We start from the raw sequence: 20,479 nt of genomic DNA, 5'->3' as shown, positions 1-20,479 counted from the left end.
AATGCAATTTCCAGGACACATTTTCATTTTAGGGGCTTTTTTTATTGTGGACAGTCATTTTAGGCAGGGTTCACTTTAACACAGTCTTTGAGTAACAAAAAATCTAAGCATAAAGATTTAAAAGAACTCTTCAATGTGGACATACTTTATTGTTTACTCTTTGTTTGGCAGTTTATTCAAAATAGGTCCACACCTGGTTAAAACTTGATACCAGTGCAGTGAGTATGTTTGTGTCTGCACTGATTTCCATTGCTAGGTTACAAGCACTACCTTACTAGGGAGGGGGAATATATTGTCAAGAAGCACCAAGTTATTTTTTGTGCCAACGCTCCTCAGAAAGTGCTGAGAAATACCCCATCTTTAATTAATGTTGAGAGAGCAGAACAGCTGACTGAAATGCAAAACTGTTCTGCTTACTCGGGGTGTAAACCCGGCAAAGGTTTCACTCGTTTAAAGCTCCACAAGGTGACAACATCATTGCAAGGTAAAATATCTCACACTCCGTACTCTGGCTGGTAGTGACATGACAAGTTACTACCATTCTTACTCTGCACCCAGATTTGACACGTGGCATCAGTTTCTGCAGCTGAGTCAAGATTGGCTTGAAATAACAATTTTTCAAGTATTCCCCATTGTTCCTGTTCTGTGATGTTTTATAATTTCATAAGGAGCTAAGCCAAAGAACAAAGAAAATAAATAAGCTAGAATAATTTAAGAGAATCTAGCAAAGCATACAGAGTTGGAACAATGCTTTTATGACAATATAATTCTTTGCAATATGCAGTTCAACAAATACGAGTGCTTGTGCACTGTCAACGATATACCAGCTTAGCTAATACAATGTACTTGAAAACAACAACTAAATCCTCATTACAGCAAGTATTGTGATAATATTTATGATCCAAGTAGCTCATTTTTCACAGAAATCTTACCGCCTTTGCTTTGACTTGAGTCCATCCCTTCAAAAGATGCTGAAGAAACCACTTGTGAGCAGGGAGTATGGGGCTGACCATTAGCCATGCTGGGCTTTACCTAAGCTCTGAATTATCCTTCTGCCTCTGCTCTCTGTGGTAAAGGAACAGACTCTCATGGCCCTCTTTCTACTTCTGGAGGTCAAGCAAGCTATATGCCAGCTGGCTGTTACAGAGTTTTTCAACGAGAAGAGAATCTGACAGGTTTTATGTTTGACTGAGCAAACAGTTTAATATGCCTACAGTCTCTCTCAGTGGCTTCTGTCCAGCTAAGTACTCCAAACCCTGCTTTATCCACACACGCACACACACATACACAATTCGAATTGGCCAGAATCCTTAATGGGAGGGGTCACTGTCAGCTGATGTAATTGATATCAGCTACTTCAACCACTATTGTACATTAGTTATACCAGATGCCCACCTCCCCAGCACTGAAAATATCCATTATACATTTACAGTTTAAGTAGCTCTTAGAACACCAAACCTCCATGTCAACTGGTGACATTTTAATTCCTATCCATTTTCCCTGCCAATGATTTTTCCCAGGCCATAACATTATCATGCAGTTTTCAAATGGAAGATAACCTACTCTGCTTCTCACATCATGACAGCATAATTACAGATTCATGAACACCCGGCAACAGTTAGCCACTCAGGAGGGTTTGGGCAACCATAATAATTTGCCCTGAAAAGGCTAGCTTTTATTTCGTTGAACTACCATCCTGCTTCCATGAAACTGCACAAAACTTCCATTCTGGATACCAAATGATGTTGGAATCTGGAACAACAAACAATCTGCTGGAGGAATTCAGTAAGTTGAGCAGCATCTGGGGAGGTAAAGGAATTGTTGACATTAATGTTGACAGTTCCTTCTCTCCCATAGATGCTGCTTGACCCGCTGAGTTCCTCTGGCAGATGGTTGTTGAGTCAAATAAAGATAAGGATTTAAAGATTAGTTTTATTTGTCTCATGTATATCAAAATACATAGTGAACTGCATCATTTGCATGAAATCAAATCAGTGGGGATTGTGTTGGGCAGCCCGCAAGGGCCACCACCCTTCTGGCGCCAACATAGCATGCCCACAATTTACTAACCCAAACCATACGTCTTTGGAATGTGGGAGGAAACAGGAGCACCTGGAGGAAACCCATGTGGTCATGGGGAGAACATACAAACTCCTTACAGACAGTGGCAGGAATGGAACCCCAATCTTACAGCTGGCACTGTAAACCATATTGCTAACCGTTACGCTACCACGCTGCCCACTAGTTTTCTCCAGCCCACCCCTTAATTGCAATATATACCAGCATGAACATGTCTGTCTGATTTACTTGCTAACTAGAAAAGACCATTTTTATGGCACCTTCTGCAACCTCAGATTCAGTCCAAAACGTTTTCCAGCCAGTGAAGTACTGTTGCACTGCAGTCATGGCTGTAGGCTTGGAAAGGAGCAAGCAGTTTGCACTAGGCGAACTCTTACTACTATTAATGTGTTAATGACTAGAGAATGTTTTTGTGATGTTTACTGAGAGATCACTGATGTTCAGTACACAGTTCAGTGCTAAACCTGATTGCATAGTGTCTCATTATTTTGAAGACATACAGAAAAGTGCTTTACACTCACTTCAGCTGTTACAAAACGGGTGAAGTATTAAGGTCAATCGTCCAGTTCTGTGATAACCATCCATTGATTAAATAACAATGTTACTTTAACAAATTAGAAATGTAATGGGGCAAAGTATTGTTTAAAAACTACTTAAACAATTACCAAAATAACAAAATCTTCACACATGATCTCTAGCAGAAGGTTAATGGGAAAAGTCAGGTCATCAATTAAGATTCTTGCCATTGCATCAAAGTCCAGTCATAACCAGATGTTCATTATTAGCCTCCTGCGGTTTCCTGCCATTGTGTAACAACTGATTTTGTGGAAAATGACACTGATCAGAGATGGGATCAGATCATTCTTAGTGCCTTTCATTGCAGAGATAGAGTATGATACAAACTGTTGCTGGAAGTCTGCAATAAACTCAGAAAACTCTGGAATTACCTAGCAAGTCAGGTAGCAGATGTGGAAGGTGTGTTGGTAGCATAGTGGTCAGCATGACACTTTACAGTACAGGCAACCGGGGTTCAATTCCCGCCGTTGCCTGTAAGGAGTTTGTACGTTCTCCCCATGTCAGTGTGGGTTTCCTCTGGGGACTCCAGTTCCCACCCACAGCCTAAAGATGTATCAGTTGGTGGGTTAATTGGTCTTTGTAAGTTGTCCTGTGATTAGGCTGGGTTAAATTGAGGGTTGAAGGGCAGTGCAGCTCGAAGGGGCAGAAGGGCCTATTCCGCACTGTAGCTCAATAAATAAATAAATACAATGAAACAAAATGAGTATTTCTAGTCAATCACCAAAAAATTTATCGACTTGAAACGTTAGCTCTGTTTTAACTTTCATGGATGCTTTCTGACTTTGCAGAGAACGTTCAGTAGTTTTCAATTTTACTGATCTCATTTGCAGTCTTCATTAACATATTCCTTATTCCAAACAGCTATTGCAATGTTAAAATGTTTCTGCTGGATCACAATTTCCCGCCACCCCCCCCCCCCCCGATTTTATCCCCCAACTTCCTATGGATAATACCGATAATCCACAGGCAAGTTCACAGCTTATTTTTGCACTTTGGATTCTAATTTAGATTTTGCATGTCAACTTTGATTTTTAAAAAATAAAAATGTCTTTGCAAAGCCTCAGGCAATTGTTTCCAGCCAAGTTTTCGACACATTATGTCATAGAAATGTAAAGGACAAGCAGCAAGATGCTATCTTGGCAAGTAATTAGTCAGCAGTGTAGCAAGGGTGTGTGTTCTGTCATGTTGCTTGCTCAGTATTCACTGTTGAAGCATCTGCTCACCTGTTCTAGTATCTGATGGCATTCCTCCCCAGCCCTGGAATCTTTATTATTCCAAATGTTCAATCAAAGTGGAAGTTTATTATTTTACAATTTTCTCTGAAACAAAAGTAATTTTTACCTTAAAACTGAACCCACTAACAATCTGAATTGCGATCAACACAGCCAGGTGTGTCATTTGAAATTAAAACAGAAAATTCTAGAAATACTCAGCAGCTTAGGCAGTTTGAGTTGATAAGAATTAGAAAACGGAGGAAGTAAGCATATTTTCTGTTGCTTAGAAGAGAGGGGAGTGGAAAGTGAAAAGCAAGAACCTTGATAGGATGGGAGGTCAGACTTGCCGGTGCCATCTGACACAGAGGGATGAAGGATTTTTGGCTATCTGGAAGAGGTGTAAGTAGACGAGATGAATGAGGACAGAACAGAGTGAAGATAAAAACAAATGTTGAAGCATTGGTATCAGAATGTAATAATTGATGAAAATCTTAAAATAAAAGAGAATGCTGGTCAGGTAGCATCAGTATTTTTATTTATTTACTTATAGCAGCAGAACAGGCCCTTCAGGCCTAACATCCACAGCGCCCAGCAAGCCCGATTTAACCTCAGCCTAATCACAGGACAAGTTACAATGACCAATTAACCTACTGACCGGGATATCTTTGGACTGTGGGAGGAAACTGGAGCACCCAGGGGAAACCCACGTGCTCACGGGAAGAATGTACAAACTTCTTACAGACAGCATCGGAATTGAACTTTGAACTCCGACGCCCCAAATTGTGATCGCGTCACACTAACCACTATGCTACCATGGTGCCCCGAGAGAGATAAACTGGGTTAATCTGGGTTACAGGTTGATTACCTACATTTGAACAAGCCAATCGTGATGCAGACAGGAACATCCAGTTATCTGAAACTATTGAATTCGACATTGAGCCCAAGGGTTCAATGTACCCTAATGGAAGATGAGGTTCTATTCCTTGGATTATGTTAAAATTCATTGGAAAGGTGTTGGAGGCCAAAGGTAGGGAGGTCAGAGAGAATTAAAGTGACAGCCTTGGGAGCTCAGGGTCACCTTTGTAAAGTGAACAGGTGTTCTGTAAAGCTGTCACCCAATCTGTACAGGAGACCATACTATGATCATTAAATTATTTGAACCTAAGATCAGAATATGGTTTGTATATGTTTCTCAGGAATGTAATTAACAAAAGAATCTAAAATGATTTAGGCATCATCAGCAGAGTTATGTTCCTTCCAGTTGAGAAAATTATGTTATCACATCAGTGTCATTAAAGTCCAGGAAAACACGAGTGGAAATTCAAACTGACAGTGTACTCTAAGTATTACTCTATATGTCAAAGTTTATGTACTTATTTTAATTTCAACTCATGTAACATAATCACATTTGGATGTTGTGCCATGAGCCAAATAGTAGGAGGTTGCAAACGTGAAGCTTTCTTGCGCAGTCCAAAGCTCCTTTCCAGGTCTTAATTACAGCGGAGACTCTGTCATTCTGAGGAAGTGCTACCGTGTGGACAATGCTGTACTTCAGATGACGATTCTTCTGGCTTAAGTGGTAAATAAAACATCCTACAGTCAGCATTTGTTGAACCGAGGGGGCTTTCAGGATTCCGACAATATTCTTACCTTCGCTAAAATACACAAAATGCTGGAGGAACTCAGCAGGCCAGGCAGCATCTATGGAAAAGAATAAACAGTCGACGTTTCGGGCTGAGACCCTTCATCAGGCCTTCCCCTAATCGATAGCGTAAAAAACAGATGATGACAATCTGGAGAGAAGTTATCAATGATATGTTGATGTCTTCTCCATTTTCACAGATATAGCCTGACCTGCATAGTATTTACTGTTGATATTCCAAAAGAGTCTGGTGCCTTCATAGCATAGCAGGCAACAGCTTCAGAATTAGCCACTGTACATGAAGCATTTTGAGATACTTCCAACAGGCGTGATATCAGGCACTGTGCTATTGCAAGCTTTTGTTGTTCAAATGCTGTAAATTATGCTCCACCATATATTGATCACAAAAGAATAATGAATTGAAATAGCATTCTAATTTACAAGTCAGATGTCAAAATCTGTAAATCTACAGCTTGAGCGATGCATAATCCTTATCTGAATACCAAAAAGAAATGACTGGTTTATTGAAAGGAAGGGACTTCCTTATTACTTTCAGCATCTAAAATAGCCTAATATGCTGGGAGGTCCAATAAATCATTCTGTGCCTCAAAAGTCCTCTATCATGATTCTATCTGATGTTTAACAGAATGTAATTTAGCATATATATGGTATAATATTATGGAAGGATTACTGATAATCATCAAAATTCAATCCTTTGACAAATTGCTTCGGCTTCATCAATATGTTTTCAGTTTCATTTTCAGGTTTCTGATTAAATTACCATTTTGTGATTCACCCTCAGGAATCCACAGGGATTTTAGGGTGCAACAGTTTCTTTCTAACATGTTCTGTAAAATTTACATTATGTCAAGATACAAATCATTAGTTATTTAATTATTATTACTAAGAAGATTATACAGTTTAATACATGGCTAAGGAGTTTCTCCAGCATTTTGTGTGTGTTGTTGAGGGGAGGAATATTGTCTGAATCCTGGAAGGCCCCTTGGTTTAACAAATACCGACTGTAGAATGGTTTAATGGCCACTTAAAGAGTTGTAGAAGGGAGGGGATAAGATTTTTGGATCATTGGGCTCTCTTCCACGGAAGGTGGGACCTGTACAGAAGGGATGGTTTGCATCAGGACTGGAGGGGGTCTAATATCCTAGCAGGAAGGTTTGTTAATGTTACACGGTGGGGTTTAAACTAGAGTTGTAGGGGAATGGGAACCACGGTGCCAGAACAGTTAGTGGAGAGGTTGTGGAGACAGATGTTGTTAAGACCTCAGACAAAGTCAGAAATCAGACGGTTGAGCATGGTGCAACTAGTGTCCTGAGCTGCGTATATTTCAACGCAAGAAGTATCATGGGAAAGGCAGATAAACTCAAGGCATAGATCAATATCTGAAATTATGAGATTGTAGTCATTAGTGAGAGTTGGTTACAGGAGGGGCAGGACTGGCAGCTCAATATTCCGGGGTTCAGTTTTTTTTAGATATAACAGAGTGGGAGGGATTAAAGGAGGAAGGGTGGCGTTACTAGTCAGGAAAATGTCACGGCAGTGCTCCGTCAGGACAGACTGGAGAACTTGTCTAATGAAGCATTAGGGGTAGAACTAAGAATTAAGAAAGGTATGACCATGTTAATGGGGCTATATTACAAACTCCCCAATAGTCCAGGGATTTAGATGAACAAATTTGTAGAGATATCACAGACTATTAAAAGAAACATAAGGTTGTGATCGCAGATGATTTTAACTTTCCTCATATTGACTGGGATTCCCATACTGTAAAAAGACTAGATAGGATAGAGTTTGTACCGGAAAATTTCCTTCATCATTACGTAGAAGTCTCGATGAGAGAGTGTGCGATACTGGATCTGCTATTTGGGAATGAGACAGGGCAGGAGACAGAAGTTTGGGTCGGGGAACACTTTGCATCCAGTGACCACAATACAATTGGTTTCAAAGTAAATATGCAAAGAGATAGTCTGATCGTGGGTTGAGATTCTAAAGTGGAGAAAGCCAATTTTGATGGTATCAGGAATGATCTGACAAGTGTGAAATAGGACAGGCTATTCTCTGGCTACTTGAAAGTTTATAGGCCTTCAAAAATGAAATTTTGAGAGTACAAAGCTTGAACAAAAGGTAAAGATAACAAGTGTAGGGAACCTTTGTTTTCAAGAGATATTGAGGCCCTGGTTAAGAGAAAAAAGGAGATGCATAGCAGGTATAGGCAGGTAGGAACAAATGAGGTACACAAAATGCAAGAAAACACTTAAGAAAGAAAGCAGGAAGGCTAAAAGACGGCATGAAGTTGCTCTAGCAGACAAGGTGAAGGAGGATTCTAAGGGATTCTACAAACATGTTAAAAGCAAAAGGATTGCTAAAGACAAAATTGGTGCTCCGGAAGATCGGAATGGTAATCCATGTGTGGAGCCAAAGCAGATGGGGGAGATCTTAAATATATTCTTTGCATCTGTATTTGATTACTGGAATTCCAGGAATTACTGTAAGTTTGAGAAATCGATGTTCATGCCATCAGGTTGGAGACTACCCAAACGGAATATAAGGTGTTGTTCTTCCAACCTGAATGTGGCCTTATCCCGACAGTGGAGGAGACTATGGATGGACTCATCAGAGGTGTGGGAATGGGAAATGGAATAAAAGTGGGTGGCCACTGGAAGATCCCGCTTGTTCTGGCTGACGGAACATAGATGCTCGGAGAAGTGGTTTCCCAATCTACGTCGGGTCTCATCAATCTACAAGAGGCCACACCGGGAGCACGGAACACAGTATATGACCCCAACAGACTCACAGGTGAAGTGGTTCTTCATCTGGAAGAACTGTTTGGGGCCCTGAATGGTAGTGAGGGAGGAGGTTTAGGCCCACTTGCAAGGATAAGTGCCAGGAGGGAGATCAGTGGGACATCAAACATTCCAGCTGAAGGGTTTCGGCCTGAAACGTTGACTGCACTTTTTTCCATAGATGCTGCCTGGCCTGCTGAATTTCGCCAGCATTTTGTGTAGAAGTGAGGCAAAGCAGCATCAACTTCATGGACCTTGTACAGATTACAGAGGAGGAGGTGTTTGCTATCCTGAGGCAAATCAGTTTGGATAAATCCCCAGGGCCTGACAAGGTGTTTCTTTGGACCCTACAGGAGGCAAGTGCAGAAATTGCTGATATTTAAAACATCCTTAGTGACAGGAGAAGAACCAGAGGACTGGAGGCTAGCCAATGTTTTTCCACTGTTTAAAAAAGGCTCTAACATAAAGCAGGAAGTTATAGGCCAGTGAGTCTGACATCAGTAGTGAGAAAGTTATTGGAAGGTATTCTAACGGACCGGATATATAACTATTTGGATAGACAGGGACTGATTGGGGACAGTCAACGTGGTTTTGTGCATGGTAGGTCACATCTAACCAATTTTAAAGAGTTTTTCGAGGAAGTTACCAGGAACATGGATGAAGATAAGGCAGTGGATGTTGTCAGCATGGACTTTAGTAAGGCATTTGACAAGGCCCCACGTGGGAGGCTGGTCAAGAAATTCAAGATGACACTCGACATCCAGGATGAAGCAGTAATTTGCGTTAGACATTGGCTTTGTGGGAGAAGCCAGAGGGTGGTAGTAGAGGGTTGCCTCTCTGACTAGTGGTGTGCCATAGGGATTGGTGCTGGGTCCTTTATTGTTTGTCATCTATATCAATGATCTGGATGATAATATGGTTAACTAGTTCAGCAAATTTACAGATGACACCGAGATTGTAGGTGTAGTGGACAGTGAGGAAGGCTATCATGGTTTACAGAGGGATCTGCATCAGCTGGAAAAATTTGCTGGAAAATGGCAGATGGAATTTAATGCAGACAAGTGTGAGGTGTTGCACTTCAGTGGGACCAACCAGGGTACATCTTATACAGAGAATGGTAGGGCATTGAGGAGGGCAAAGGGATCTGGGAATACAGGTCCATAATTCATTGAAAGTGTCATCACAGGTAGATAGGGTCATAAAGAAAGCTTTTGGCACACTGGCCTTCATAAATCAATGTATTGAGTCCAGGAGATGGGATGTTATGTTGAAGTTTTATAAGATGCTGGTGAGCCCTAATTTGGAGTATTTTGTGCAGTTTTGGTCACCTACCTACAGGAAGGATGTAAATAAGGTTGAAAGAGTACAGAGAAAATCTATAAGGATGTTGCAGGGGCTGGAGGACCTGAGTTATAAGGAAACATTGACTAAGTTAGGACTGTATTCTTTGAAACATAGAAGCTCGAGAGGAGATTTGATAGGTTATACAACATTATCAGGAGTATAGATAGGGTAATTGCAAACAGGCTTTTTCCACTGAGGTTGGGTGGGACGACAACCAGGGGTCATGGGTTAAGGGTGAAATGTCAAAAATTTAAGGGGAACATGAGGGGAAACTTCCTCACTCAGAGGGTTGTGAGAGTGTGGAATGAGCTGCCAGCACAAGTGGTCCATGCAAGCTCGATTTCAATGTTTAAGAGAAATTTGGATAGGCACATGGATAGTAGGGATATAGAGGGCCAAGGACCATGTGTAGGTTGTTGGGAATAGGCAATTTAAATGGTTTCGATATGGATTAGATGGGCCAAAGGGCCTGTTTCTGTGCTGTACTTTTCAATGACTCAATTATTTAGTAATTATATAGAATATCATCAATGTAACATAATCATAGTCTAATATAATTATTATTTAACAAAGATAATTTTACAAATTATTAAAGAAACAAATGTTCTGAGATTATTCTGTTTCAGGTTTGTTCTTGTGTTATTTGGAAGCACTCAACCGAATACTTCATTAACATCGGACAACTTGAACACTGAAAAGTTAAGATCTGAAATAACATTACACCAATTTATGCGTAGTCTGAATTTTGGGAATTCTCACAGCGATATAGCTGCCTTAAGTACAAGCAATGTTAAGTACACTGTTCATGTTCATCTCCACATGCAGTTCCTCCAGCCTTATCTATTCCATTCAGTGCTCTTGATGTTGCCTCCTTTACATCGGTGACACCAAGCGTATACTAGGCAACTGCTTTGCTGAGCACCTGCGCTCCATCTGCCATAGCCATCTGGAGCTCCTGGTTGCAAGCCATAATAATTCCCCTCCGCTTTCCCACTTTGTCTCTCTGTCCATTGCTACGGTGAGGCCAAGTGTAAATGCAAAGAAAAGCACCTCATATTGCACCTGGTTGGTCTATAATCCAATGACATGAACATCGTATTCTCCAATTTTGGGTAATCTGTTTCTCCTCTGTCCCTTTCTCCCTCCTCCTAGTCTACCCAATTTCTCCTACACACATGCAACCCCACCCATCAGCCTTCAACCACCCAGTTTCTTTCACCTTCTCTACCCACTCTATCTGCCCATCAGCATTCCTCTAACTGGGTCCCTGTTTCTATCTGCCACCTCACTTCCCTTATTGTTTCCATGCTTCACCTTCCTTTCATATTCGATCATCTGCAGCCCTTTGTTGTCTCCATTGCAACCCAGCCTCTGTCACGATTCCAGCTTTTCCACATCAGTCAATCACCCCTCCTTTAACTGAATCCACTTGCCAGCTTTTATCCTACGTCTTACCCTCACCTCTTGATACTGGCTACCTCCCCTCTACTCTTTCAGACTGGTGTTTTGACCCAATGAGATTTATAGGAAGATGTTGCCTGCTTGGCATTGCTGCCTGCCACACCTCCAACAATGCCCTTAGGCCAGCTACAGGGTCATCAGCCGGGGACCACCTCTCAATGATGTTTCGTTCCCTTAGTCCTGGTATATCTCCTGGTGGAAGGACGTCTCCCTGCCACCTCCTGCACCTTTCAATGGGGTTAGTTGGTCCCCCAATTTCTGTCCTTCCTCCTCAGCCACAGCCAAAAGCTACCCTTTTCTGCCTCTTCAGCCAACTCTCTGGTAGCCCTCCTGAGCTTTGCTCCAGTCACTGCCAGATCATGAGTAACCTTGCCATCAATGCACCAACTCTCCCCTCTACTCTTTCAGCTCAGGGTCTTGAACCAAAAGTTTGACTGACCATTTCCTCCAGCAGTTTTTTGTTTGCTTGAATACACGGTTCAGTTGATATGCTAGAGTGCTTTCATTCATTAAAGTTACAAAACAATAATTTATGTCACTTGATGCTTTCAAATTAAAATATGCAGTATGAAAGTAGATATTGTGGCAACAATTGGATCTTCAAAATAAAATGAAACAAATAAAATCAAGTGAGAATAATGCAATGGGAACATAATCATGGGACATTATCTTTAACGTTACTGGATCCTCTAACCTACCAGGCACCTTAAGTTTTAAACAGAAATAAGAATCATCATCTCAGAGCTGTTAAATTCAGTGGGACAATACAGAAAGCCTACTCAAGTTAACGCTAAGTGACAGCTGCGACCACCATGAATAGTCAATATACAAAGAAATTCTTATGTACTTTATATATTTGTGGACTATAGTTAATTAAAGGGCAGGTGTACATCTAGGGCATGGAAGAAGTCCATTATAAGAGATGGGTTTTATTATTAAAAACAAACATATTTAATCTTTTTAGTCCAGTTATTAGGGGAAATATGCATTATGCAAAAAGCCATATTTAAAGCTTAAATAAATTGATTAGTGTGCAAGGTACTGCATTGGTTCCTTTATGTTATGGCACAGAAAATCTATTAATGGACAATATCAGCAAAATGCATTCTCATATTAATTTGCACATTCATGCATAATCAAAAGAGATGGCTAAAATTCTAATTAACTAAACAGAACACAATAATCACCAAGACCACAATTCTAATCCTAATGACAATTGAGTTTATGACAGGTATCATTCATTTCTCAACTCTGAACATTGTGGGGTGATTCTGACAGCAATGCTGCACTAGACAGATGCCCCACCAGCCTCTATTCCATTCATATGTGGAAATAAAATCACCAAAATGTAGCTATCAGATCAACAGCTCCCATTTCCTTCCAAGTTCATACAATGCTGCTGATTAGATTCCCAAGTAATTACAGTATATGTGCCTTTGTAACTTAGTTAATTAATTTTGATTATGGATGAATTCATTCCCATTTTCCCCTCTATTTCTGCTAATCGAACTTGTGGACAACAGTTCACAAAGTGGAGCCAACGTCCAGCTGGAACCATCTAATGCAAGTAGTGCATCCTTTAGTATCTCACTCTCTGGCAAAAAACCCTTTGTTGCATCTTCTCTTTGACTCTCTTGCCAGGATTATTAGGAGCTCACAGGGAAAGCCTTCATGAGCATCGACTAAAATCCAATTGCACACAATCTTTTAATATATGATTCCACTGGATCCTATCTGTGACCTATTGATTTAGTCCAGTAGTGCCAAGGAAGAATGGCATATCAAAAGTTCAACCAGGCACCAGTCTGTTTAAGGGCATCAGGTAGTATTATTCCTTTCCCAGTCTCTGGTGCTTTCTATGTGAATTTGCAGATTTTCAGTGACCACATGGGTTCCCTCCTGGTGCTCTGGTTTGCTCACACATCCCAAAAACATGCATAGTGATAGGTTCATTGGCTGCTGGTGCGTAGGCGAATGGCAGAATCCTAAGTTGATGGAGAACGTGGGAGAATAAAAAATAGGCTTAATATAAAATTAGTATAAATGAAAGGTTGATAGTTGGTTTGGATCAGATGATACAATGGCCTCTTCCTATGTTGTATGTCCCTGTAATGCTATGACAGGATTTCACACTCCAGGGAAGGATAGGCTTATTTAAAATTCAAAAGTTAAGCCATGATGATGTTATCAGGTCTGCTGAGAGCTAAATTATTAGAGAAACTGATAAGAGGCCAAAAGAACATAGGATAAACTTTGCACTGAACTCCATTAAAATTAGAGAAAAGTGTTCCTCATATCCCTGAACCTCTGCCCCAGGTCACACAGAAGCTCTGGCCTCTAATCTGCATCAAGCCTTGTCCAATACTAATATTATTCAAGGATCGATTTTTCCTCTCTTATGAAACTGATAGTTTTGGTTTTGCGTCATCACTGCCTCAGTCAGTTTTGGGAGCACCCTCATGAAATGTGGCACTAGAGTCTATATTAGAAGAGGTGACCCATATTAGGCAAGCAAAAGCCTGACAGTTTTGCTCTCAAGAGTTAACATCCCAGACTCGGTCTGGATGTTTGATCAACATCCCAGACTCCTCCATTACAATCCCTGGGCACATCCTATCTCATTATAGGTTTTAGCAAAATGGTACACAGTTGAGTAGGTACAATACTAGGAATTTCAACAATGGCTCTAGGTTCTACAAAGCCTCATGGCAGCATGTCAAAGATATGTAACAATAACTCTACCTAATAACCTATCATGCTAGAATAGAATCAGGGTATGTTTAGAACATGGGAGAAAGCCCAACATGACCTCACTGACTCTCTACAAGTGTAACACACTCACTGCAACTCATGGCCTTTTCTCAGTGCCCTGGCAAATTGTTCCTCCCTATGTACAGTATATATGAAGGCCACAATGGATCCTGCTTCCACTACATCTGCAGCCGGAATCCAGATTCCAACCACATGCTACATGAAAAGGATTTTTCCTGAAATCACTATTAATTCTCTTCCACTTCCTTTAATGTGTGCAATCTCTGGTCTTCAATATTTCCATCAATGGGAACAACCTCCCACTATCCACTTTGTTCAGATCTCTTATCAATTTATATTACTTCTAACAGATCTCTCAGTCTTCCCTCAAAAAACAAGTCTCAGCTTCTCTGATTGATAGTTTTAACTGCAGTTCTCATCCCATGAGGAATTCTCATAAATCTCTGGACGTTCTCCAATGTCTCTACTTCTTTCCTATAATGAAGCAACCAGAATGGTAGGTCATGTTTGACCAATCTGTTGGAGTTTTTCGAGGAGGTTACCAGGAAAGTGGATGAAGGGAAGGCAGTGGATATTGTCTACATGGACTTCAGTAAGGCCTTTGACAAAGTCCCGCATGGGAGGTTAGTTAGGAAAATTCAGTCGCTAGGTATACATGGAGAGGTGGTAAATTGGATGAGACATTGGCTCGATGGAAGAAGCCAGAGAGTGGTGGTAGAGAATTGCTTCTCTGAGTGGAGGCCTGTGACTACTGGTGTCCCACAGGGATCAGTGCTGGGTCCATTGTTATTTGTCATCTATATCAATGATCTGGATGATAATATGGTAAATTGGATCAGCAAGTCTGCTGATGATACAAAGATTGGAGGTGTAGTAGACAGTGAGGAAGGTTTTCAGAGCCTGTAGAGGGACTTGGACCAGCTGGAAAAATGGGCTGAAAAATGGCAGATGGAGTTTAATACAGACAAGTGTGAGGTATTGCACGTTGGAAGGACAAACCAACGTAGAACATACAGGGTTAATGGTAAGGCACTGAGGAGTGCAGTGGAACAGAGGGATCTGGGAATACAGATACAAAATTCCCTAAAAGTGTCGTCACAGGTAGATAGGGTCGTAAAGAGAGCTTTTGGTACATTGGCCTTTATTAATCGAAGTATTGAGTATAAGAGCTGGAATGTTATGATGAGGTTGTATAAGGCATTGGTGAGGCCGAATCTGGAGTACTGTGTTCAGTTTTGGTCACCAAATTACAGGAAGGATATAAATAAGGTTGAAAGAGTGCAGAGAAGGTTTACAAGGATGTTGCCGGGACTTGAGAAACTCAGTTACAGAGAAAGGTTGAATAGGTTAGGACTTTATTCCCTGGAGTGTAGAAGAATGAGGGGAGATTTGATAGAGGTATATAAAATTATGATGGGTATAGATAGAGTGAATGCAAGCAGGCTTTTTCCACTGAGGCAAGGGGAGAAAAAAACCAGAGGACATGGGTTAAGGGTGAGGGGGGAAAAGTTTAAAGGGAACATTAGGGGGGGCTTCTTCACACAGAGAGTGGTGGGAGTATGGAATGAGCTGCCAGACAAGGTGGTAAATGCGGGTTCTTTTTTAACATTTAAGAATAAATTGGACAGATACATGGATGGGAGGTGTATGGAGGGATATGGTCCGTGTGCAGGTCAGTGGGACTAGGCAGAAAATGGTTCGGCACAGCCAAGAAGGGCCAAAGGGCCTGTTTCTGTGCTGTAGTTTCTATGGTTCTATGGTTCTATTACTCCAGCTGAGGCTGAACCAGTCTTTTATGGAGGTTAAGCATGACTCCTATCTTTATAAAGGCCAGAAATGGTCTTATACACCTTTCTTTCTCAATCTTTTTTATTGAGTTTCAAATTGATAAACATAACAATGATAAAGATACAAAGAGATCAGGATTACATTAATAACGGTTAACATATACAGACACAGACTCCGAGTAACATATTTAATTTAAACCTCCCAAACTCTTAATAACTGAACATGAAAAAGATTTTTTTTTAAAGTTTTTACCCCCTACACTAAAAAACAATGAACAAAACAAAACAAAGACTGGCTGCCATATTTCATCGGTTAAAATCATTATTTGTCATTAATTCCGCTCCTCTATACACAAACAAAAAGTTATTGAAAAGGATTCGGAAAAGGTCAGCTTACATCATACGAAAATGTTGAATAAATGGCCTCCAAGTTTCTTCAAATTTAACCGAAGGATCAGTGGTACTACTCCTAATTTTTTCCAAGTTTAAACACGTTAAAGTTTGGGAAAACCATTGAAATGTAGTAGGGGGATTAGAATTTTTCCATTTAAATAAAATGGATTTTCTGGTTATTAATGTAACAAATGCAATCAAACGATAAGCTGAAGGGGATAAATGACTAAAGTCTATCATTGCTAATCCAAAAATTGCAGTAGTAGGATGAGGTTGTAAATCAATAGGCAAAACTACTGAAATAATATCAAAAATGTCTTTCCAATATTTTTCCAAAAGACCAGAAGACCAGAACATATGTGTCAAGGAAGCAACCTCAGAATTACAGCTGTCACAGACAGGATTTATATGACCATAAAAACGAGCTAACTTATCCTTACACATATGGGCCCTATGAACCACCTTAAATAGTATCAAAGTGCGTCTAGCACACATTGAAGAAGTGTTAACTTGTTGGAGAATTTTCTCCCATTTCTCTATGGGTAAAGATACCTGAAGTCCTCTTTCCCATTCATTCTTAATTTTATCAGACATACCTAAATGTATTTTTGTAATTAAATCATAAACAATTCCTATTAAACTCTTCCAATAGGGGTTTAAACCCAAAATATTTTCTGTAATTTCAGTTTGATGTGATATCGAAAAAGTAGGTAAAATAACTTTCAAAAAGTTTCTAATCTGTAAATATCTGAAAAAATGTGATCTAGGCAAAATATATTTATTAGACAACTGCTCAAGGGACATGAGACAATTATCCATGAATAAATCACGAAAACATATTATTCCCTTCGTTTTCCAGAAAAGAAAAGCTTGATCAGTTCTGGATGGTTGGAAGAAAAAATTGGATATAATAGGACTTGATAGGATACATTTATTCAATCCAAAAAAATTGCAAAATTGAAACCATTTTCGTATTGTATGTTTAGTTACTGGATTAATCATTTGTTTATTCAGTTTAGTAAGTGCAAAGGGAAGCAAAGCCCCTAAAATAGAAGCCAATGAGAACCCCTGTACAGACTCACACTCGAGGTTCACCCATCGTGGACATTGAATTTCATCCAAATCTTGTGTCCAGAACATTAGGTATCGAATATTAATTGCCCAATAATAGAATCTAAAGTTCGGCAATGCCAAACCGCCATCCTTTTTTGATTTCTGTAAATATTTCTTACTTAATCTAGGATTTTTATTCTGCCATATATTTGAAGAAATTTTAGAATCAATAATATCAAAAAAGGATTTAGAGATGAAGATTGGTACCACCTGAAATAGATACAGAAATTTAGGTAAAATAATCATCTTAATAGCATTGATTTGACCAATCAATGATAGGGACAATGGGGACCATTTAGTAAGCAGTTGTTTAACATGATCAATTAAGGGTAAAAAGTTAACTTTAAATAGATCCTCATGCTTCTTAGTAATTTTAACACCCAAACAAGTAAAATCAAGGACACGACCCACCCAGCCAACACACTTTTCGTCCCTCTTCCCTCCGGGAGAAGGCTCAGGAGCTTGAAGACTCATATGGCCAGATTTGGGAACAGCTTCCTTCCAACTGTGATAAGACTGCTGAACGGATCCTGACCTGGATCTAGGCCGTACCCTCCAAACATCCGGACCTGCCTCTTGGGTATATTTTTGCACTACCTTACTTTCCATTTTTCTATTTTCTATTTAAGATTTATAATTTAAATTTTTAATATTTACTATTGATTTGTAATCCAGGGAGCAGGAAGCGCAGAATCAAATATCACTGTGATGATTGTACGTTCTAGTATCAATTGTTTGGCGACAATAAAGTATAAAGTATAATCAGTAACCAGTCTAAATGGTGATTGTCTATAGATTGAGAACTTGCATATTTAATGGAAAAAGCTCACTCTTATTAAGATTCAATTTATAACCCGAAAAACTACTAAACTGAGCAAGTAGTAATATTACTGCAGGGATGGATTTCTCTGGATTAGAGATATATAGTAACAGGTCATCTGCATATAATGATACCTTATGCGTTTCATTCCCACGAATAATGCCAAATATATTGGGTGAATCACGAAGAGCGATTGCCAAGGGTTCCAAGGCAATATCAAATAGTAAAGTGCTTAAAGGACAGCCCTGTCCAGTACCTCGAAAAAACTGAGAAAAGGGGGATCTCTGATTATTAGTAAGTACAGAAGACAAAGTTATATGATATATCAATTTAATCCAAGATATGAATTTTGGGCTAAAATTAAATTTCTCAAGGATGTTAAATAAATATTCCCATTCAACTCTATCAAATGCCTTCTCGGCGTCAAGCGAATAGCACATTCTGGAGTTTTAGATGAAGTATATACAATGTCTATCAACCTCCTAACATTAAAATTACGAATAATGATTTTTAACAAATCCTGTCCGGTTGTCCGAGACAATTTGTGGCAATACATTTTCCAACCTAATTGCTAATATTTTGGAAAAAATTTTGGAGTCCACATTTAACAAGGATAAAGGTCTATATGATGCACATTCAGTTGGGTCTTTATCTTTTTTAGGAATTAAAGAAATAGATGCTTCATAAAAAGATTGTAGTAATTTACCTACAAATAAGGCATCCTTAAAAATTCTAGATAACCAAGGAGAAAGTAGACTTGAAAAAGATTTTTAAAATTATACTGTATACCCAACCAGGCCGGGTGCTTTACCAGAATTCATTGAGGAAATTGCTTTCTTTACTTATTCTTCCATAATGGGTGCATCTAATGTTAAACATTCATTAAGTGGTAATTTCAGAATATTCAATTTTCTTAAAAATTCATGCATTATGGTAGAATCATCAGGAAATTCTGATTGGTATAAAGAGGTATAGAACTCTTGAAAAGATTTATTAATTTCATTTGACCGTCAAAGTACCATCCCATTTACGAATTTTAATAGTCTGACGTTTAGCCGAAGCAGCTTTCAATTGATTGGCCAGTAATTTACCCGATTTAACACCATGTATATAAAATTGACTCTTAGTTTTAAGTAATTGATTTTCAATTGGGGATGTTAATAACAAACTGTGTTGCATCTCTCGTTTTGTAAAGCTCCAAATTAGAAGCAGCAGAATATTTTTTATCAATTTCTTTAATCTTATCAACCAATGTACATATTTCATTATTAATATATTTTTTCAATCCAGCAGAATATGAAATAATGTGCCCACGGATATATACTGGTAGCATCAGCACTGACCAAGCTGGCTCAGATCTAAAGGACAAAGCTATCAAAATTAGTCCATGTCAGGCATTGAATGAACCAACACAGTGGATAAACCTTCTTCATGGAATCATATGGCATAGATATTGGTCATTACTGACCATCAAGGATCTACAGTATTTAAACCCCACCTGTGCTAATCCCATTGTATTCTTCCCCAGATGCCACCACTCACCAATACACTCGGGGCAATTTACAATGCCAAGTAATTTCCCAACCCGCAGGCCTTTAGGATGTCATAACAAACTGGAGCACCCAGAGAAAATCCACACAGTCACTAGGATAATGTGCAAAATCCACCCAGACTGAACCTAAGGTCACAACCGACTCTAACCCAGCTCCGGGTCTGTATTGATGACAGCTCCCTTCCTCCATCCAATACCTCTGTCGAGTATTTATAAAACTAGGGTTAGGGTTATGTCACACTGCTCCTGGATCACTGGAACTGTGACGCAGCAGCACTATCACCTAGATCTCAATGCTGCCACTCGCCTTGACTTTTCTCATCTGTCTGGGTCTCAATACTGGACCCTCTTCCAGGATCACCACTGTCTTCTCAGGTATAGTGGAATTAGAATGGGCAAGGATTACAAGCTTGCATGGGGTTGGCTGGAGGTGCCATATGAGGCAGCATTGGAGAGGTGTGGTCGGTGATATATCAGGCAGCACTTTGGGCCTGAAGAAGAGTTAAATAACTTGAAAGGTATTAATTGAGCCAAGTTCTCCTTTAAATCATGAGGACCCAGGTCTCGTAGTGATCTGAGATTCTGTTGTGGAGCGATATTAACTTCACACATGCCTCACATACTTTAGTCAAGGCACTGAAAAATACTACTAGTGCTCTCTCTGCAAAATTCTCCAATTTGACTGGAACAAAATCCTAGAAGTGGCATTAAGACATGAGCAGTGTGTGCCATGCTATTCCAATGTGCATAGAGAATCCCAGAATAAGAAGTTCCCATCTCTCAATCCACACTGTTAAACTCTAATAATCTATTATGTTTGTGTTTCCTGAAATTGGTTTGTGCAGCACACCAATAATTGCACCATATAATCTCATTTCTAGGTCATTGTCTCACCAGGTGAGATTCGTGAAATTCTAAAATGAAG

The 20,479-nt window shown here is 39.7% G+C and overlaps 1 protein-coding gene across 4 annotated transcripts in view; it reads right to left on the bottom strand.

The window, feature by feature from the left end:
- Positions 1-20,479, bottom strand: part of LOC140191366 (MAGUK p55 subfamily member 2-like) — a 585,916-nt gene that overhangs the window by 182,713 nt on the left and 382,724 nt on the right. For 2 of the 4 annotated variants that reach the window (XM_072248710.1, XM_072248715.1), the window contains exon 1: positions 933-1,167. The exons of the other annotated variants lie outside the window; for them this stretch is intronic. In XM_072248710.1, the coding sequence (XP_072104811.1) occupies positions 933-1,020 (88 nt within the window). In that variant the 5' untranslated portion in view covers positions 1,021-1,167. Of the gene's footprint in view, positions 1-932; positions 1,168-20,479 lie in introns of those variants that run through there. 4 annotated transcript variants of the gene reach the window in all.

This window comes from Mobula birostris, chromosome X, assembly GCF_030028105.1.
Source record: "Mobula birostris isolate sMobBir1 chromosome X, sMobBir1.hap1, whole genome shotgun sequence".
NCBI lineage: Eukaryota > Metazoa > Chordata > Chondrichthyes > Myliobatiformes > Myliobatidae > Mobula > Mobula birostris.
The sequence above is the reverse complement of the archived record's forward strand: the minus strand, read 5'-3'. Positions and strand labels throughout refer to the sequence as shown.